Source organism: Grus americana, chromosome 20, assembly GCF_028858705.1.
Source record: "Grus americana isolate bGruAme1 chromosome 20, bGruAme1.mat, whole genome shotgun sequence".
NCBI lineage: Eukaryota > Metazoa > Chordata > Aves > Gruiformes > Gruidae > Grus > Grus americana.
The window spans coordinates 274,284-288,369 of record NC_072871.1 but is presented as its reverse complement, the minus strand read 5'-3'; the positions used below and the strand labels follow the sequence as shown (position 1 = coordinate 288,369).

General features: G+C 64.9%; 2 protein-coding genes across 3 annotated transcripts; one reads left to right on the top strand and one right to left on the bottom strand.

The window, feature by feature from the left end:
- Window positions 1-697: 697 nt before the first annotated feature.
- Window positions 698-5,945, top strand: POU5F1 (POU class 5 homeobox 1). 2 transcript variants are annotated; one of them, XM_054848187.1, is made up of 6 exons: window positions 1,087-1,192; window positions 2,204-2,413; window positions 3,078-3,189; window positions 3,610-3,740; window positions 4,263-4,427; window positions 4,687-5,945. In XM_054848187.1, the coding sequence occupies exons 2-6, from the start codon at window positions 2,237-2,239 to the stop codon at window positions 4,936-4,938; spliced, it is 837 nt and encodes a 278-aa protein (XP_054704162.1). In that variant the 5' UTR covers window positions 1,087-1,192; window positions 2,204-2,236; the 3' UTR covers window positions 4,939-5,945. The 2 variants fall into 2 exon arrangements, with proteins under 2 accessions (XP_054704161.1, XP_054704162.1); XM_054848186.1 differs by lacking the exon at window positions 2,204-2,413 and having other exon boundaries at window positions 698-1,192.
- Window positions 5,946-8,470: 2,525 nt separating this feature from the next.
- On the bottom strand, window positions 8,471-11,513 carry FUT7 (fucosyltransferase 7). Its single transcript, XM_054848189.1, has 2 exons — window positions 11,423-11,513; window positions 8,471-9,851 (listed from the first exon to the last, which is right to left on the bottom strand). Exon 2 carries the CDS (start codon window positions 9,804-9,806, stop codon window positions 8,763-8,765), a length of 1,044 nt encoding a protein of 347 aa, XP_054704164.1. The 5' UTR covers window positions 9,807-9,851; window positions 11,423-11,513; the 3' UTR covers window positions 8,471-8,762.
- Between the last annotated feature and the right edge of the window lie 2,573 nt (window positions 11,514-14,086).

Genomic DNA, 14,086 nt, shown 5'->3' with positions numbered 1-14,086 from the left:
GGAGCCCCAGCTTTGTCCACGAAGCACTCTGCAGGAGCTGTGACTGGGACCACGCATCGCAGAGGGACAGGAGGGGATGGCCGAGCCGACGTCCAGTCCTCCCGCTGCACAATGGCACCAGCATCCCCGGAGCTTGTCCTCTGTCCTGCGGGCAAGAGGCTGCTGCGGCCCCAGGCAGGCTGCCATCCCCGCCTGCGCCCCCAGCCTTGGCTGGCACCATGGCCGCTGCGCCCGTTCCCCAAAGCAATCCTGATTCCCTGCCCGTGCCCCGCGGCGCTGGGGAGTTCCCAGGTGGGGAGACCCTGGGGCTGATGCTGCCCCCACCTTTGGGTCGCCCCGAGCTGTGCGGGGGGCTCTGCCCTTCCCGGCAAGTGGGGCCAGAGGGGGCGAGACCTCGCCGCGGGGTCCCTCTCCTGCCCGCGGCCAAGGGTGCGGGCGGGCCGCAGCCACCTTCCCTCGCACCTTCCCCCCCCCGGGTGCCTCCCCCCCGCCCCCCTCAGGGGGGATCAAGTTCACGCCCGACCCACCGGTGCGGGGCCAATGGGGCCGGGGCCCATTTCCATACGGCCCGGCCCGGCCCGGCCCGGCCCCGCCGCCCTCAGAGGCCCCGGCGGCGCCGCAGCAGGGAGGCAGCGGCCGGCGGGCGGCCGGGCCGAGCCCCGCAGCCCCCGCATGGAGCCCTAGGGCCGCGGGCAGCATGTTCAGCCCGGACGGGGGGCTGCCGGCCGCCCCCTTCGGCCTCCTGCCCGACGCCGGCCCGCCCTTCCCCCGCGGCGGCTTCGACGGGGCGGCCGCCCAGCCGCTCTTCTTCCCCTTCGCCGCCGAGCCCGAGGCCGCCCGCGACCCGCCGCCGGCCCGCGCCTGGCTGCCCCCGCCCGCAGGGCCGCCCGCCAAGGCGGAGGCGCGCCCGGGCCGGCCGTGCCGCCAGCCCTCGCCCGAGCCCCGCGCCGCGGCCTGCTGCGGGCCGGCTTGGCCCGCCCCGCCCTGGGCCGGGCCCGCGCCCCCCGGGCCTGCCAACGCCGCCCTGCCCGGCCCGCCCTTCCCCGGCACCGGCGCCGCCGCCTTTCCCGGCCCCCAGCTCTGCCCGGCCGCCCTTCAGCCGGGCTCCGGCGGTGTCTCCGGGCTGGGCAGCAGCGGCAGCTCGAGCGGCGCCGCCAGCGAGGGCGGACACTCCAGCGACAGCGGCGACGAGGTGAGACCCGACGGGACGGAGACGGGCTGCCCCTGCCCCACTGCCCTCCGCCCGGCGAACCGGGCGCCCCGGCACCCCTCGCATCTACCGCGCTCCCCTTCGTGCCCCGCTGCGGAGGCGGGGGGAGCAGAGCCCGGGCTCGCTGCCTTGCCGCCCCGTCGGAGCAGGGGATTGCCTGGCGGCTCCCGGCCATCGCCGGCCCGGCCCGGGCAGGGGCAAAGCGGGTACCCCGCCGGTGTCGTCCTGCCCGCCCCCTCCGCCGGGTGCCCCCGGGAGAAGCCCCAAATCGGCCCGACGTGTCCCAGCGCCGGGGCTCGTCCCGGCTGGGTCAGGCGCTCCGCGGGGGTAGCGCCTCGGGGAGGCTTCTTTGGGGTGAGAAAGGTGCTTTTGGGGGACTGGGGGCGGGGGGCCGGCTTTCCCTCGTGCTGACCGTCCCGTTCACGTGGCGCCGCGCGGCCGTCCCGCGGACGCGATGCCGACGCACGGCTCGGGGATGCTCGGGGCACCGCAGCGCGGCCCCCCCGGGCTCTGCCCCGCCGCAGCCCGGCTCCTGGCAGCCCCTTCGGCCGTGCGAGGACGGCGGCTGCTTCCCCGGCCGCTCCTCCCGGGGCTCCGCGGGCCCCGATGGCTGCCGGGGCGCGGGCAGCCAGCCCGGAGGCGTGGGGGAGCCTCGGGGAGTTGCAGCAGCAGTTATCAGCGTGACCGGCAGCTCTATTTTGGGTTTATTTTTAATATTTCTAAAACTTGCCATAATATAAACCCGTTCCGCCCAGGCAGTCACGCCTCGGGGGTAGCCGCGGCAGATGATGCCGGGGTTTGTTGCAGAGTTCCTGCGGGCGGCTGCGGGTGTGTTGGTCGGGTTTTTGCGGAGCTGCTGCCGGGACCGTGCCGTGGGGATTCGGGGGCTCCCGCGCACGCCGAGCTCAGGGGTGGGAGCGTGGAAGGATGCGCGTCCCCCGGGTCGCAGCCTGCCGCGTTGGGTGGGGGGTTACGAGGAATGTTCTTTCCCAGCTGAGGGAGAATGAGGATTGCCCCGTGGCAGGGATGCTCCGGGCTTCTTGGTGCCGATGTACGCCAGGAATTAAAAGCCAAGACTTGGTGGTAGGAGGGACGCCTGTAAAATCCGAAACTGCGCTCCAAATGTGGAAATCTGGTAAAAGATTGCAAAATGCCCCCGCATCAGTTAAAGGCTGCGCTGCAGGGAGGAAGGGAAGCACCTGGGTAAGCAGCTTTCCAGAAGGGAAGAGGCTGGTTGTGGCAAAGAGGTGTTTGAATCCCACTCGAGTCCCGGGCGCTTTCATCGTTCGCTTTTCACCTGCCCTGGGTGCAGGCAGGAGAGGGGCTGGCAAGGGGCTGCCCCCTGCCCGAGAGCCGTGGGGAGGTGGGTGCCCACGCCCCGCGATAGCTGAGCCCGTGGGGACGTGTCGTGGGATGCGCGGGGAGTGGGGCAATGCTGGGGCCATCAGCAAATGTGCCTACGAGTGCTGCCTCTGGTCAGGCCGTGGGGCTGTGAGCCCGGGGGCTCTGGGGGCTCCCGGGACCGGGTGTCTGTCCCTGGGCCCTTGCACCACCCCGGGCCTCTGCCATGTGAGCTGGGTGGTGTGCATGGTCTGGGGGGTGTCCAGGGGGTCCTGCGTGGGGCAAGGTGGGGTGGAGGCGCTTTGGGGTCCCTGAGCAGAGCCCCTTGTTCAGGGGTTGGGGAAAACCCTTCTGCCACCCATCCCGTCGCCCCAAGGACCCCAGAGGTGGCAGCGGCTGGTGGGTGTCGGCGCTGCCAAAGGCTCAGCCGAGCCCTCTCCCGCCCCACGCTGCCCCCGACACACCCTGCTCTTGGCAGCCCCTGGGCGCCGGTTGTCCCCTCTCAGTTTATCTATGCCCCTGCCAGGATGCGCCAACCTCGGAAGAGCTGGAGCAGTTCGCCAAGGACCTCAAGCACAAGCGCATCATGCTGGGCTTCACTCAGGCTGACGTGGGGCTGGCGCTGGGCACCCTTTATGGTAAGGGTCCGGTCCGGGTCCCCATCTCCCCTTCGCACCCAGGGGGAAGGGAGAGGCCTGGGAGGGGGATGGAGCACCTGGGCAATGGAGGTTTCTGCTCCTTAACGACCCGCCAAGGAGGCGGTGAGCACCAGCCCCAGGGCTCCTGGGCCTCCCCAGCCCCGCAGTTAAGTACTCGATCTACCAGGAAGGGTTTGATAACAAGGAACTGGTTTAAAATAGCTACAGCTGCTTATTGAAGAGTGTATCAGTGCTTGAAATCCCTGCTGAAGCAGCCGCAGGGAGAATGCCTTTCCTGATCCCCCATCCCCAGGGACAGGGGATGCTGGAGGGGGGGTCCTGGGGGGCTGCTGGGGGCGGGAGATCCCCGGCGTGGGGGCAGGAGCAGAGCAGTGCGTGACTGCCTGCCTGCCTGCGCAGGGAAGATGTTCAGCCAGACGACCATCTGCCGCTTCGAAGCGCTGCAGCTCAGCTTCAAGAACATGTGCAAGCTGAAGCCACTGCTGCAGCGTTGGCTCAACGAGGCAGAGAACACAGACAACATGCAAGAGGTACGGGGCTGGGGAGGGCCGGGAGTCGGGGGTACCCTGCACCAGTGAGCCATCAGCTGGAGCTTCCCTTCCCTTTCTACACGTGGTTTTTGGGAGAGAGGAGGGGAGCTGCAGGCATGCTGTGCCATACATAGCAGCATCTCACTGCCATAGCTTCAGTCCGGCTGTGCAGGGAACCTTCTGCCAGGCTGGTGGGAGCCCAAATCCCCCCCAAGACACCTTGTGAGAACTGTGGCAGCTTCCATCTCAGAGCAGCCAGGTCCTGCTATAATCTCATAAGCTGGAGGTGCAGCTTGCTGCTACCTGGGGGGATGCAGGAAGAAGTGTCCAACCCCCCTGCACCAGCTGCAGACACTGTGAATGGCCCCAGCTGCAGTGGGGTGACACTCAGTGGACAGTCACAGGGGCAAAGCCTGTCCCCATCCCTCCCAGACCTCTGCAGCTGTCTGCACGTGCGTCCAGAGCCTGGTGGGGACGTTGTCAGCCCTGTGACCAAGAATGTGTCCTCTCTCTCCTTTCCAGATGTGCAATGCAGAGCAAGTGTTGGCCCAAGCCCGGAAGAGAAAACGCAGGACCAGCATCGAGACAAACGTGAAGGGGACACTGGAGAACTTCTTCCGCAAGTGCGTGAAGCCCAGTCCCCAGGAGATCTCCCAGATTGCTGAGGACCTCAACCTGGACAAAGACGTAGGTTGGGAGGGTTCGCAGGGTGGGTGCCCAAACGACTGCGGTTCCTGAGCACCCACATTAGGCTGGTTCGATACTGGAAGCTGTGGGAGAGTGGCCGGGGCTGGTAGCCACCATTGGCCTGTCCAAGCCCAGCCCCAGGGGGAGCTGTGGCAGGGAGGGTGCTGTGGAGATGCCACCAACGGAAGGGTCTCCTCGTCACCTGCACAGCGCCTGGGCTTGCCTCTCTCACTTTTGTCCCATCTCCCCTCCCTCGCAGGTGGTCCGGGTCTGGTTCTGCAACCGGCGTCAGAAAGGAAAACGGCTGCTGCTGCCCTTCGGCAATGAGGCGGAGGGGGTGATGTACGACATGAACCAGTCCCTGGTGCCCACCAGCCTGCCCATCCCGGTGACGTCCCAGGGCTACAGCCTGGCGCCCTCCCCTCCAGTCTACATGCCACCTTTCCACAAAGCTGAGATGTTCCCTCAAGTGCTGCAGCCTGGGCTCTCCATGAGCAACAGCAGCCACTGAACCGGGGGGGCTGCAGGGGCTGGTGGCGGTGCCGCCCTGACACTGCGGCTGGGCTGGCTCTCAGGGGGTGGCTTCCCCCCACTTCACCCTGAGAAGGCACGGGCACAGCCCTGCTCCTGCTCCCGGGGCCTGCCTGGGCACTTGCTGGGCTGCCTTAGGGCTTTTGGGGTGCGAGGGGCAGGGGAAGGGCTGGGAGCCTGGCACAGGGATGGTGCCCACTCTCTGTAGTTGCTCCCAGCCCTTCCCAGTTATGTGAGCTTACTGGTCCCAGCAGCATCGGCCCCTCTCCAACCGCTCCTGGGGGGCAGCTGCTCCTGCCCCACTGCACCCCACTGAAGCCACACGTGCCCAGGGCGCTGAGCAGAGCTGCCTGCGCCCGGCCCAGCCAAGACGCTCTCCTGCAAAACCCAGAAAAAAAGTATTTCTTAAATTTTTTTGAGGGGTGGGTGGGGGGTGGCTTTATTTTTTTAATGGTTTTTGGTTGTAGTTTTTAAAAAGCAAAAATCTTTGTAGTGATGACTAGTTTCCCAGGTGCCTCGTCCCTGTCACGTAGAGCAGGGCTGGGGTGCTGTGCCCAGGGCTGGGGTCCCTGGCGGCTCTGCCCACCCTCCCAGGCAGCTGGGGCGAGCCAGGGGCTGGAGCTTGGGGCTGGAGGTAAGCCCTCGCAGCCCCAGCCGCCCCTCGCCCCACGGCACAGGAGAGCTTCGCCCGTTCGTGGGGAGGCTGGCGGGGCTTGTTTTGCGGGAGCGGTGGGGGTCCTCCCGGCCCTTGTGCCCAGCATTGCCCCAGGTCCCCGTGCCCTCTCCACTCCAGCCGTTGTCCTTCTGCCCCGGCCCGGCTGCCCAGGGACCGTCTTTCCCCAGGGGGTCCCAGCCCAGGGGGGCCAATACTGCCCTGTCCATGCTGCTAGCACCCCCATGCCTTTGAGCCTGCTGTAGTTGATGATGATTTTTATATTTTTTTTTCTTAATCATATTCCCTCTGGCAATGAAATAAATCTCAGTTCTTTGGGGCATGAGAGCGAGCTAACCCTTTCCTTGCCTCCCTTGCATCCCTGCTCCTGCACGGTGCCAGGCAGCCCAGTGGCGCAGGTTTGGCTGCCTGCGGGGGCATGGTGGGGCTGGACTGGTGTGCACAAGGTGGGTGGATGTGTCCCCGTCATGCCAGCAACACCTGGCTCTTGGCTGCCTGCTGCCCAGCCCACCACCAGGAGTGGTAGCAGCTTGGCCCTGGAGGGGACAGCCAGCTTGTGGAAGCTGTGCCACCTCAAAGCAGAGCCGGTCAGGATTCTGCAAGGGGGTCACCTTCCACCCAATCTGAGCTGCTGTTTTTTCTGTAGCTGCTTTTGGGAAGAGTGAGAGCGCAGCGGGGTCTCACCTGCAGGCTGCTCCAGCGGACGCTGTAGATGGGGAAGGACCGGGCGGGGATGTAGCAGGAGCCGCCCAGCTCCCAGCCCCAGGGTGGACAGGGGAAAGGTATGGGAACCTGGGCTGTCCTTGCCATGGGGCTGCTGGTCCGGCACCGGTGGGCGAGGGGTGCTCCCATGTGCGTGGTCCAGCTGAGGCAGCCTTGTGGTGGCCGTGCCATGCTGGGTGGTGCCGGCCAAGCCAGGCGGGTCCGGGTAGGCACCAGGGGCTGAGCTGGTGGGGATCGGGGGTGCCAGCCCAGCCAGGAGAAGCAAGTGTCTGGGGGATGACCCCTCACTTTCCAGTGCCATGGGCTCTGCAGCCTGCTTTGCCACCAGCCTGTGCCCCCGGAGGGATTTTTCCCTGAGCAGAAGCGATGAAATGACCAAGCCTTTCAGTAAACTTCTGAAAAGTCCCTTTTTCAGCTGCAGGTAAATGATGGGTTTGCTCTCGGGCTGGCCTGCAGCCTTGCTCCTGCGGGCCAGGGTCACTGCAGGCAGCTGCTTGTGGGGCGCCTGGGGACCCTGCGAAGGGCTGGGGTGCACACCAGGCTGGGTGCCAGCCCCATGGGGAGGGATCCCCTTGGCTCTGCGTCTTGGCTCTCCTGTGTCCCTGCTTGCTCCCCAGTGCCTGTCGCTGCCTGCCCGCAGAGTGGGGACACAGCACCCACTGGAAACTGCCCCCCAGCCGCTGCTGCCCTTTGCTGCCTGATGCTTTGGGAGTGGGAGGGCTGGGGGTGCTGCTGATCGGCACAGTGGGTAGCAGGAAGCCTGGGAAGGGTGTTGCCTCCCTGAGGTTTGCTTCTTTCCATGTTTCCAATGTCTGATTTTCCACTTCAGCAAAAGGCTAGCCAGGCAGGACCCCGGCCCCCTGTGGGACCCCCCAAACCCTGCTTGCCCCAGAGCCCTGCCCGTGGGTGCTCAGAGCCCCTCCAGCTCCATTTTCAGTTGACCCACAAGACAAAACGAGGCTGAAATCGGAAGCCACAGAAATCGGAAGAGGGTGGCGTGCCCGTCAAACTGCAACACAGCGAGGGCTGGGCCAGGGGTGCAATGAAGTGCAGCCCGAGGCAGGAATGTCCCCTCTGCTGAGTGGGTGTCACTGCATGCCTGAGCCCCCCCCCACCGCTGCACCCCAGGCACCAGGAGCTGGTCCCGCAGGGCAGCAGGCAGCTCGCGGGGATGCAAGGGTGGCGTTGGATGACTTCGGGCTGCAGTGGGGGAAACCAGGGGAAACCTGTGACAAAATAAATTGTTTATATCGCGGTTTGATGGCACCGAGCCAAGGGGCGCAGAGGAAGGCACGGATAGAGCAGTGATGTCCCACTCCCTGGTCCTGTCACGCACCCCTGACATCCACCACTGAACCCAGATGGGTGCTTCCCCTCGGGGTGTCTGGCCATTGCCCGCACCCAGCGTGCAGTGCGTGGGCAGCAGGGTGCCCATGGCGCAGGGTGTGCACACTGCAGGGCAAGCGTGTGGTACGGCGTGCCCACGGTGCAGGGGGTGCCCACGGTGCAGGGGGTGTGCTCAGTGCAGGGTGCCCACGGTGCGGCGTGTGCGTGGCACAGGGCCCAGCACTGCAGGGTGCTGGTGGTGTGGGTGCAGTGCAGTATGCGTAGGGGCTTGGCAGTGCCAAGGGCACACCGAGCAGGCTGCCGGTGCCGCAGGGTGCCCACGGGACCGGTTTTGCTCTGGGCTCGCTGTGAGGCTCCGGATGCCACGACCTTGCTGGCTTCCTGCCACAGCGGGGCAGGCATGCCGGCAGGGGAGCAGCAAACCACAGCATCCCTCTGAGCTGGCCCCGCACTGAGCAGGCTGAGATTGCTCTTGAGAGCATCCGGTGTCCTGCCGGTCCTCGCCAGCACGGTGACACCCATAATTTGGGGCGGGGGGGAGGAGGGGAACGGGTGCTGGTGGGCTGTGCTGGGAAGTGGCGGAGCAGAGGCCGCGCTCCCCGTCCCTGCTGCAGGGTGCTCTGAGCTCAGCCCCTCCAGCCCAGCCACCTGGGGCCTCCTCCACCAGGGCTTTGCCATGCAGCAGAAGGACCTGGGGAGGCAGAGCGATCGCAGGGGAAGGTTGAGGAGCCCTCAGCCCCCCACCAGCCCCCATGCCACAGGCAGAGCCTCTGCAGCACTGTCCTTTATTTCCAAAGAACCCTCTTGTCCTGTCGGCACCCTAGTGAGGTAGGTCAGTGTTAGGTCTGGGGGGGTTTAGTCCCGTTTTGCAAGAAATTTAAGTCACATGGAGTTGCTCAAGGTCCCGGTGTGGCAACAGCCAGGCTGGGAGGAGAGGTCGGGGGTCTCACATCCCTCCCTGCCCCATGTCCTGGTCTGAAGGAGGGTGCCCCATGCTCCCCCACCCCAGTATCATCTGCCCAGATGCATCCCTGATGGTCCCAGTACACACCAGCCCTGTGTTATGTGTTGAACCAGCTCTCCAGGTCGGGATAGACGTGGCCACGGGGCAGGCTGGGGTAGGCGGTGCAGATGGTGCAGATCCGCTCCCTCCAGTCGGCATAGAGCTTCACGCTGTACCTCTTCTGCCAGGCGAAGAACTGCTGGTAGCGGCTGGAGTTCATGGTCTTCAGGAAGGTGGCCAGCTCTGCCAGGGAACCAAAGTCATCGACGTGAATGAAGGAGTCTGCAGGAATGAACTGCTCGTAGTTGGCCCGGGGAGGCCCCAGCACCACGGGCACAGTGCTGGCCATCAGTGAGTTCCTCCAGAGCTTCTCAGTGATGTAGTCCTGGTGGATGGAGTTCTCAAAGGCCAGGTAGAACTTGGACTTGGATGTCGTTGGCAAGAGGCAGTCCTTGCAGAGTGGCTTTTTGTTTGCTTTGCCATATATGTTCACATGGAGGTACCTGGAGAGGTTTTTGTAGACTTCAGCTCTTTTCTGAGTCCTGTGGTAGTTGCTGATAACCCAGGACACCAAGTTGGTCTTCACAGGGACGTTCACAGTAGCTGACCGGTTGGGCACAAGCTTGCCGTAGGGGATGAAGATGTCAGAGTCCCGTCTGTAGGTCATCACCCAGTTGAAGGTCTGGTTCCATCCTGCTAGAGCTTTAGTGTTGGAGGGGGACTCCAGGGAGACCCACACCCAGTTCTGCCCTGGCGGCCTCTCCTTGGGCAGCCTGTCCCTGCCGGTCTGGAGCCTGGTGTGGGGGAACACCACCACGTCCGCCCGGCCCAGGAACTGCCGCTCTGTGGTAAGCCAGCAGCCTGCGATGCCATACAGCTCATGGCAAACGTCCCTGCTGATGTTGGGGACCTGCTTCGAGGGCCATTCCCACACCAGGACCACCAGCGGCTCAGTGTGCTTGGGGGCTTCTCTGGAGACTTCAGACGGGTTGAGGAAGCACCTCAGGTTCCAGAGGGTGGTTGCAAACACTCCAGCTGCGACCACCGCCTTCACGCCGGGCCGGCCCCATGGCAGCCGTGGCAGTGGTGATGCCCGGGGCATTGCTGCCGGGCTGGCTGTCACCTTCTTGGGTGACAGAGCTGACACCTGGGAGAGAGGAGAGGCCACCAAGGGCCATCAGCTCAGCTTGCCAGGAGAGAGGGGTGGTGGGGAGGTGCTGGGGCTGGAGGGGATGGAGAAAGGCCTTCCCTGTGAAACCTGGGACCCAGCATCACCCCTGGCCCCTCTGCTGGCCCCCATACCCCCCAGGATCCCCAGTGCATCTGGTGTCACCCCACGTTGGCTTTTGTGCCACCCTCCTGCAGTCCCCAGTGTCCCCATCTCCGGGACAAGCAGGGATGCTGCCAGGGGGGTGGGCACGGAGCCGATGGGCAGCAGCCACCTGTCCCCCCACCCCAACTGCCTAATGCCGCTCCCTGCCACATGCACGAGGGATGTGGTCCTTTGATGCTTGCTCCATGCCTCAGTTTCCCCACCTAACAAACAGCCACCCTTCTTGCTTTGCCTGGGGCAGGTGAAGCCTGAACTGCAGCCAGCCTTGCCACAGCCAGGCTTGGAAGAAAGGTGCCTGGGGATTGGCAGGATGGGGTCACACGCCAAAGGGCGAGGAGGAACACCCCAGGTCCTGCCTGAATAACCGCACGGTGAGGCCCCAGCTCTGAACTGGGGTGTCCCTGGGAGTAACTGGGAAGTCTGAAACCCCGCTCAGAGCTGGACTGGAGTGTCCTGCCTGAGAAGTGCCCCCTCACCGCAGCACCCACCCACAGCGATGGCAAGGGTCTCCCCAGGCTCGGGGTGCTCTCCCCAGCCACCAAGGGCACGGGGAGCCCCAGCAGGTTGGGAGCTTGCAGCCTCAGTGCCCCAAACACTCATATTTTACTTTTGGGTTGTCACAGATGGCCAGTGCTGCGCAGGCAGGGCAGGGAGAGCAGCACAGGCAGGGAGCCATTTGGGGCTGCTGCTGGTAGGGCTCAGCGCGTGGGAACCCCGGCCGCAAGATGCTCACCCCACCACAGCGCCCATCTGCCTGCCTCAGGCCTCCGCTGGCGGTGCTGCACTTCAACCAGCGGTAACAGAGAGCAGTGGTGGGGGCAGTGAGGGGGACTCTTGGCTGGGCTGGGGACTGGCCACCAGCTTGAGCCCACCCGGGAGCATCGGTCCCAGGTGCAGGGCCCAGTGCCCACGGGCCACCGATGGCATTCGGCACCAACGGTGGTTTCCCTTTTGAGGCAACCTCTGAAAACACGTTGGCTGCCTGAGCCCTGCTGCTGGCTAGGGCTGTGCCAGTTCCTCTGCGATTTTTGAGCCTCCTGGAAAGTGGTGCCCTGCTTTCCCACCCCAGCCGCTGCAGCTTTGCTGCAAAAAATCCCTTCCATGCCTTGGCCCTCTCTGTCTGTCCTGCTAAAATACACGAGCTAAGTTTAGGCTCCAGAAAAACCTGACATCTGAAGCGGGAAGGGTTGGGAAAGCTTTGCCAGCTCCCTGCACTGCACTCCGGTGCTTTGGGTCCCTCTGCCCGCCAGACCCTGGCAGCGGGGATGCTGCCCCCATTTTGAGGATGCTCTGGGAGGAGACACCCTGCGCTGGCAGTGCCAGGAGCTGACCCGTTTTTCAGCCCCTCTCCCCATTGTAGGCAGCAGTGCTGAGCTCAGACTTACCGGGGAAGTGCTGGCACAGCAGCGTGCGAGGTGCCTGCGTGTGTCTGCCTGGACAGCTGCTGCCACTGGGCTGGGGGACTTGAGGGCTTCCTCTTTTCTGTGGTTTTGTCTTGCCCCGGCCCCACAGCGGGTCCTTCCTGCTGCGCTCAGCAGCTGGCACAGCTCGCTCCAGCACTTCCCCTGCGCGGTGCGGGCAGCAATGTGACCCACATCTGGGTGTGTGCCCCGGGGGCGGGTGCATGCCCATGGCAGGGTGGGTGCCCCATGGCTGGGTGCTGCACGTGGCTAGGTGCATACCCCATGCCGAGGTGGGACACTGTTGCCCGGTGCGTGCCCCGTGGCAGGTGCTGCCCCACAGCAGTACCGTGCCCCCCTCCCCCAGAAGGGCTCCTGGTGCAGGTGCTGCTCACAGCTCTGTGCCCCTGCATCCTGCCCCGGCCCCCTGCGCTTCCCCCACCACCCTCCCGCAGGGCTGTGGCTCCTTGGAGAAGGTGTGTGTGGCCACACATGGGATTTCAGTTCCCCAAAGGGGTTTCCCAGGTGCCAGGTTTGAAATTGAGCCCAAAGCGTGGCTCCTTGCTGCCAAGCGCCGCTCCTGTCCCAGCCGCCAGCCAGAGCCCCCATATCCCGGTTGGGCTGCAAACCCATCCCCGGTTTGGGGTTTGCGGGATGGCCCCGTATCCCCGCACTGCACCAGGGCTCTCCAGCACTCCCCATGGTGTCGGAGGGTCCCCTCCCAAGCCGGTGGGGACTGGGTCCATGCCCACACTGGCCACCTTCCCTGGCTCGATTCCTGGGTTCCTGCCCCCATGGCAGAGGGGTGCCAGCGGACAGGGAGGAAACACACAGTGGCATGGAGGAGGGGACAGTGGGTAGAGATCCCCGATCCACACTGAGCCTTGCAACCCACCCTGTCCGTGGGCACCCAGTCCTGCGGGGGTAGGGTGGAGGCAGGGTCCTGAGCCCCAGCGGGCTGCTCTGCCTGCGGCACTCCTGTGGGCACAGCGGCCTGCCAGAGCCGTGGTGGGGCTGTGCGGAGCCCATGGGGCAGCTCTGCTAGCTGGCAGCTTTGTGCCAAAGCACATCCCACAAACACTTACTGAGACCACTAATACATTATTATTATTGTTGTTGTTATTACTATTATTATTATAAGCAGGATTGTCAGGTCCAGCTGCGCACACAGCTCCCTCTGATGTCACCCAGGAGCAGCCAAACAACAAGATGTTCATTCGGCTTGGACTGGAACCGGGCGCTTCCTCGGCGTTCGCTGCCACCCATGGCAGAGCTGGCGGGGATGGAAAGGGGCATCAGCCCCAGAGCCTCAGCCTGGCACTGCCACCCAGGGCCACCGGCAATTCCCTCTTGGTTGGTGCTGGGAAGGAGCAGGTGCCTTGCCTGGGCGTGTGTGCTGGGGGTTCGAATGCCCTACCTGCACTGGGAAGGGTGCAGGTAGGGCCCTGCCCTCAGCCTTGCCAAGGTGCCTCCCATGTGCCACCCGCAGCCTGGTTGAAAACAGGATGCCAGCCTGAATTTGGGTCCCGCTGACTCATCCTGAAACTGTGAGCTAAGGGGGCACCAGCAGCTCCTCAGTGCCACCAAGCCCAGGGCACCTGCCCTGCCTGGGATGCTTTCTGCCAAAAGGGGAAGTGGGCATGCGTGTGCCCCAGCTGCCTCTGCACGGAGAGCTGTCTCCTGTGTCTAGGCTCCGGACCTGCCCTGTCCCCGTCTGGCCACACGCCCAGTTGTTGTCTTTGCTGGCATTGCTGTCTGGGCACCAAGTCTTCCCGAAAGCCCTGGCAGGGGAAAAGAGATGGGGAAACTGAGGCAGGGAGGGGAGCCCCAAGGCACACAGTGCTGTCCCTGGAGCTGGCAGGGGCACACACAGAGCTGGGCGTGGGACCCCAAGCCACTCCCTGGGGGTTCTTGGGCTGCTCAAGCACCCCTGGGGTCTGCACCCCCCACTGCAGCCTTGCTCCCGCCAGCTGCCTGGATCCCAGGAGCAAGGATGGCTGCAGCACTGGTGCAAGGCAAGGGGCTGGGCAGTGCCTGAGCACAGCATCATGCCGGGGTGTAGCAGGGCTCTGTGGTTTCAGTGCCACCCCGTGAGACCTCGGAGGCCAACTGCAGCTCTGAGGCTGGGTGTTTTTTCCTCCCCAGACATATCCCGTTTCCTGTTATCTTTTCTCACCCCCTTTCTGCTTTTAATCTCCTGCGTGATTGAGAGCCCAGATACTGGGCGCTGCACAGCACTGTTCCCAGCCCGGCCTGCCCCAACCCCGGCAGCTGCAGGCAGTGCTCCCTGCCCAGCTGGAGCTGTCAGCATCGTCCCCGCTGCTGTCCCCATCCCCCTCGGCACAGCCCTGGGGACCGGGGTGACAGGGCTGTTCCCCTCTGCAGAGGACAGCATTGGGGACAGCAGCAGCCACAAGGTTTCTACTGGGGATGCAAGGTGGATGGTGGAGCAGGAGGGAGATTTTTCCCAGCACTTGTAGCTGTCACCCCTGGGTGCTGCCCCATGACACCCCGGCAGAGGGGTGATGCCCTGGGGGGTACTTGCAGCTGGTGGGTCCAGGCACCTCGATCCCCACGGCCCAGGCATGTGGCAGCATGGTGCTGGAGGCTCAAAGCCAGGCTGAGAGCCAGGGCCAGCTCTGCCTGGGT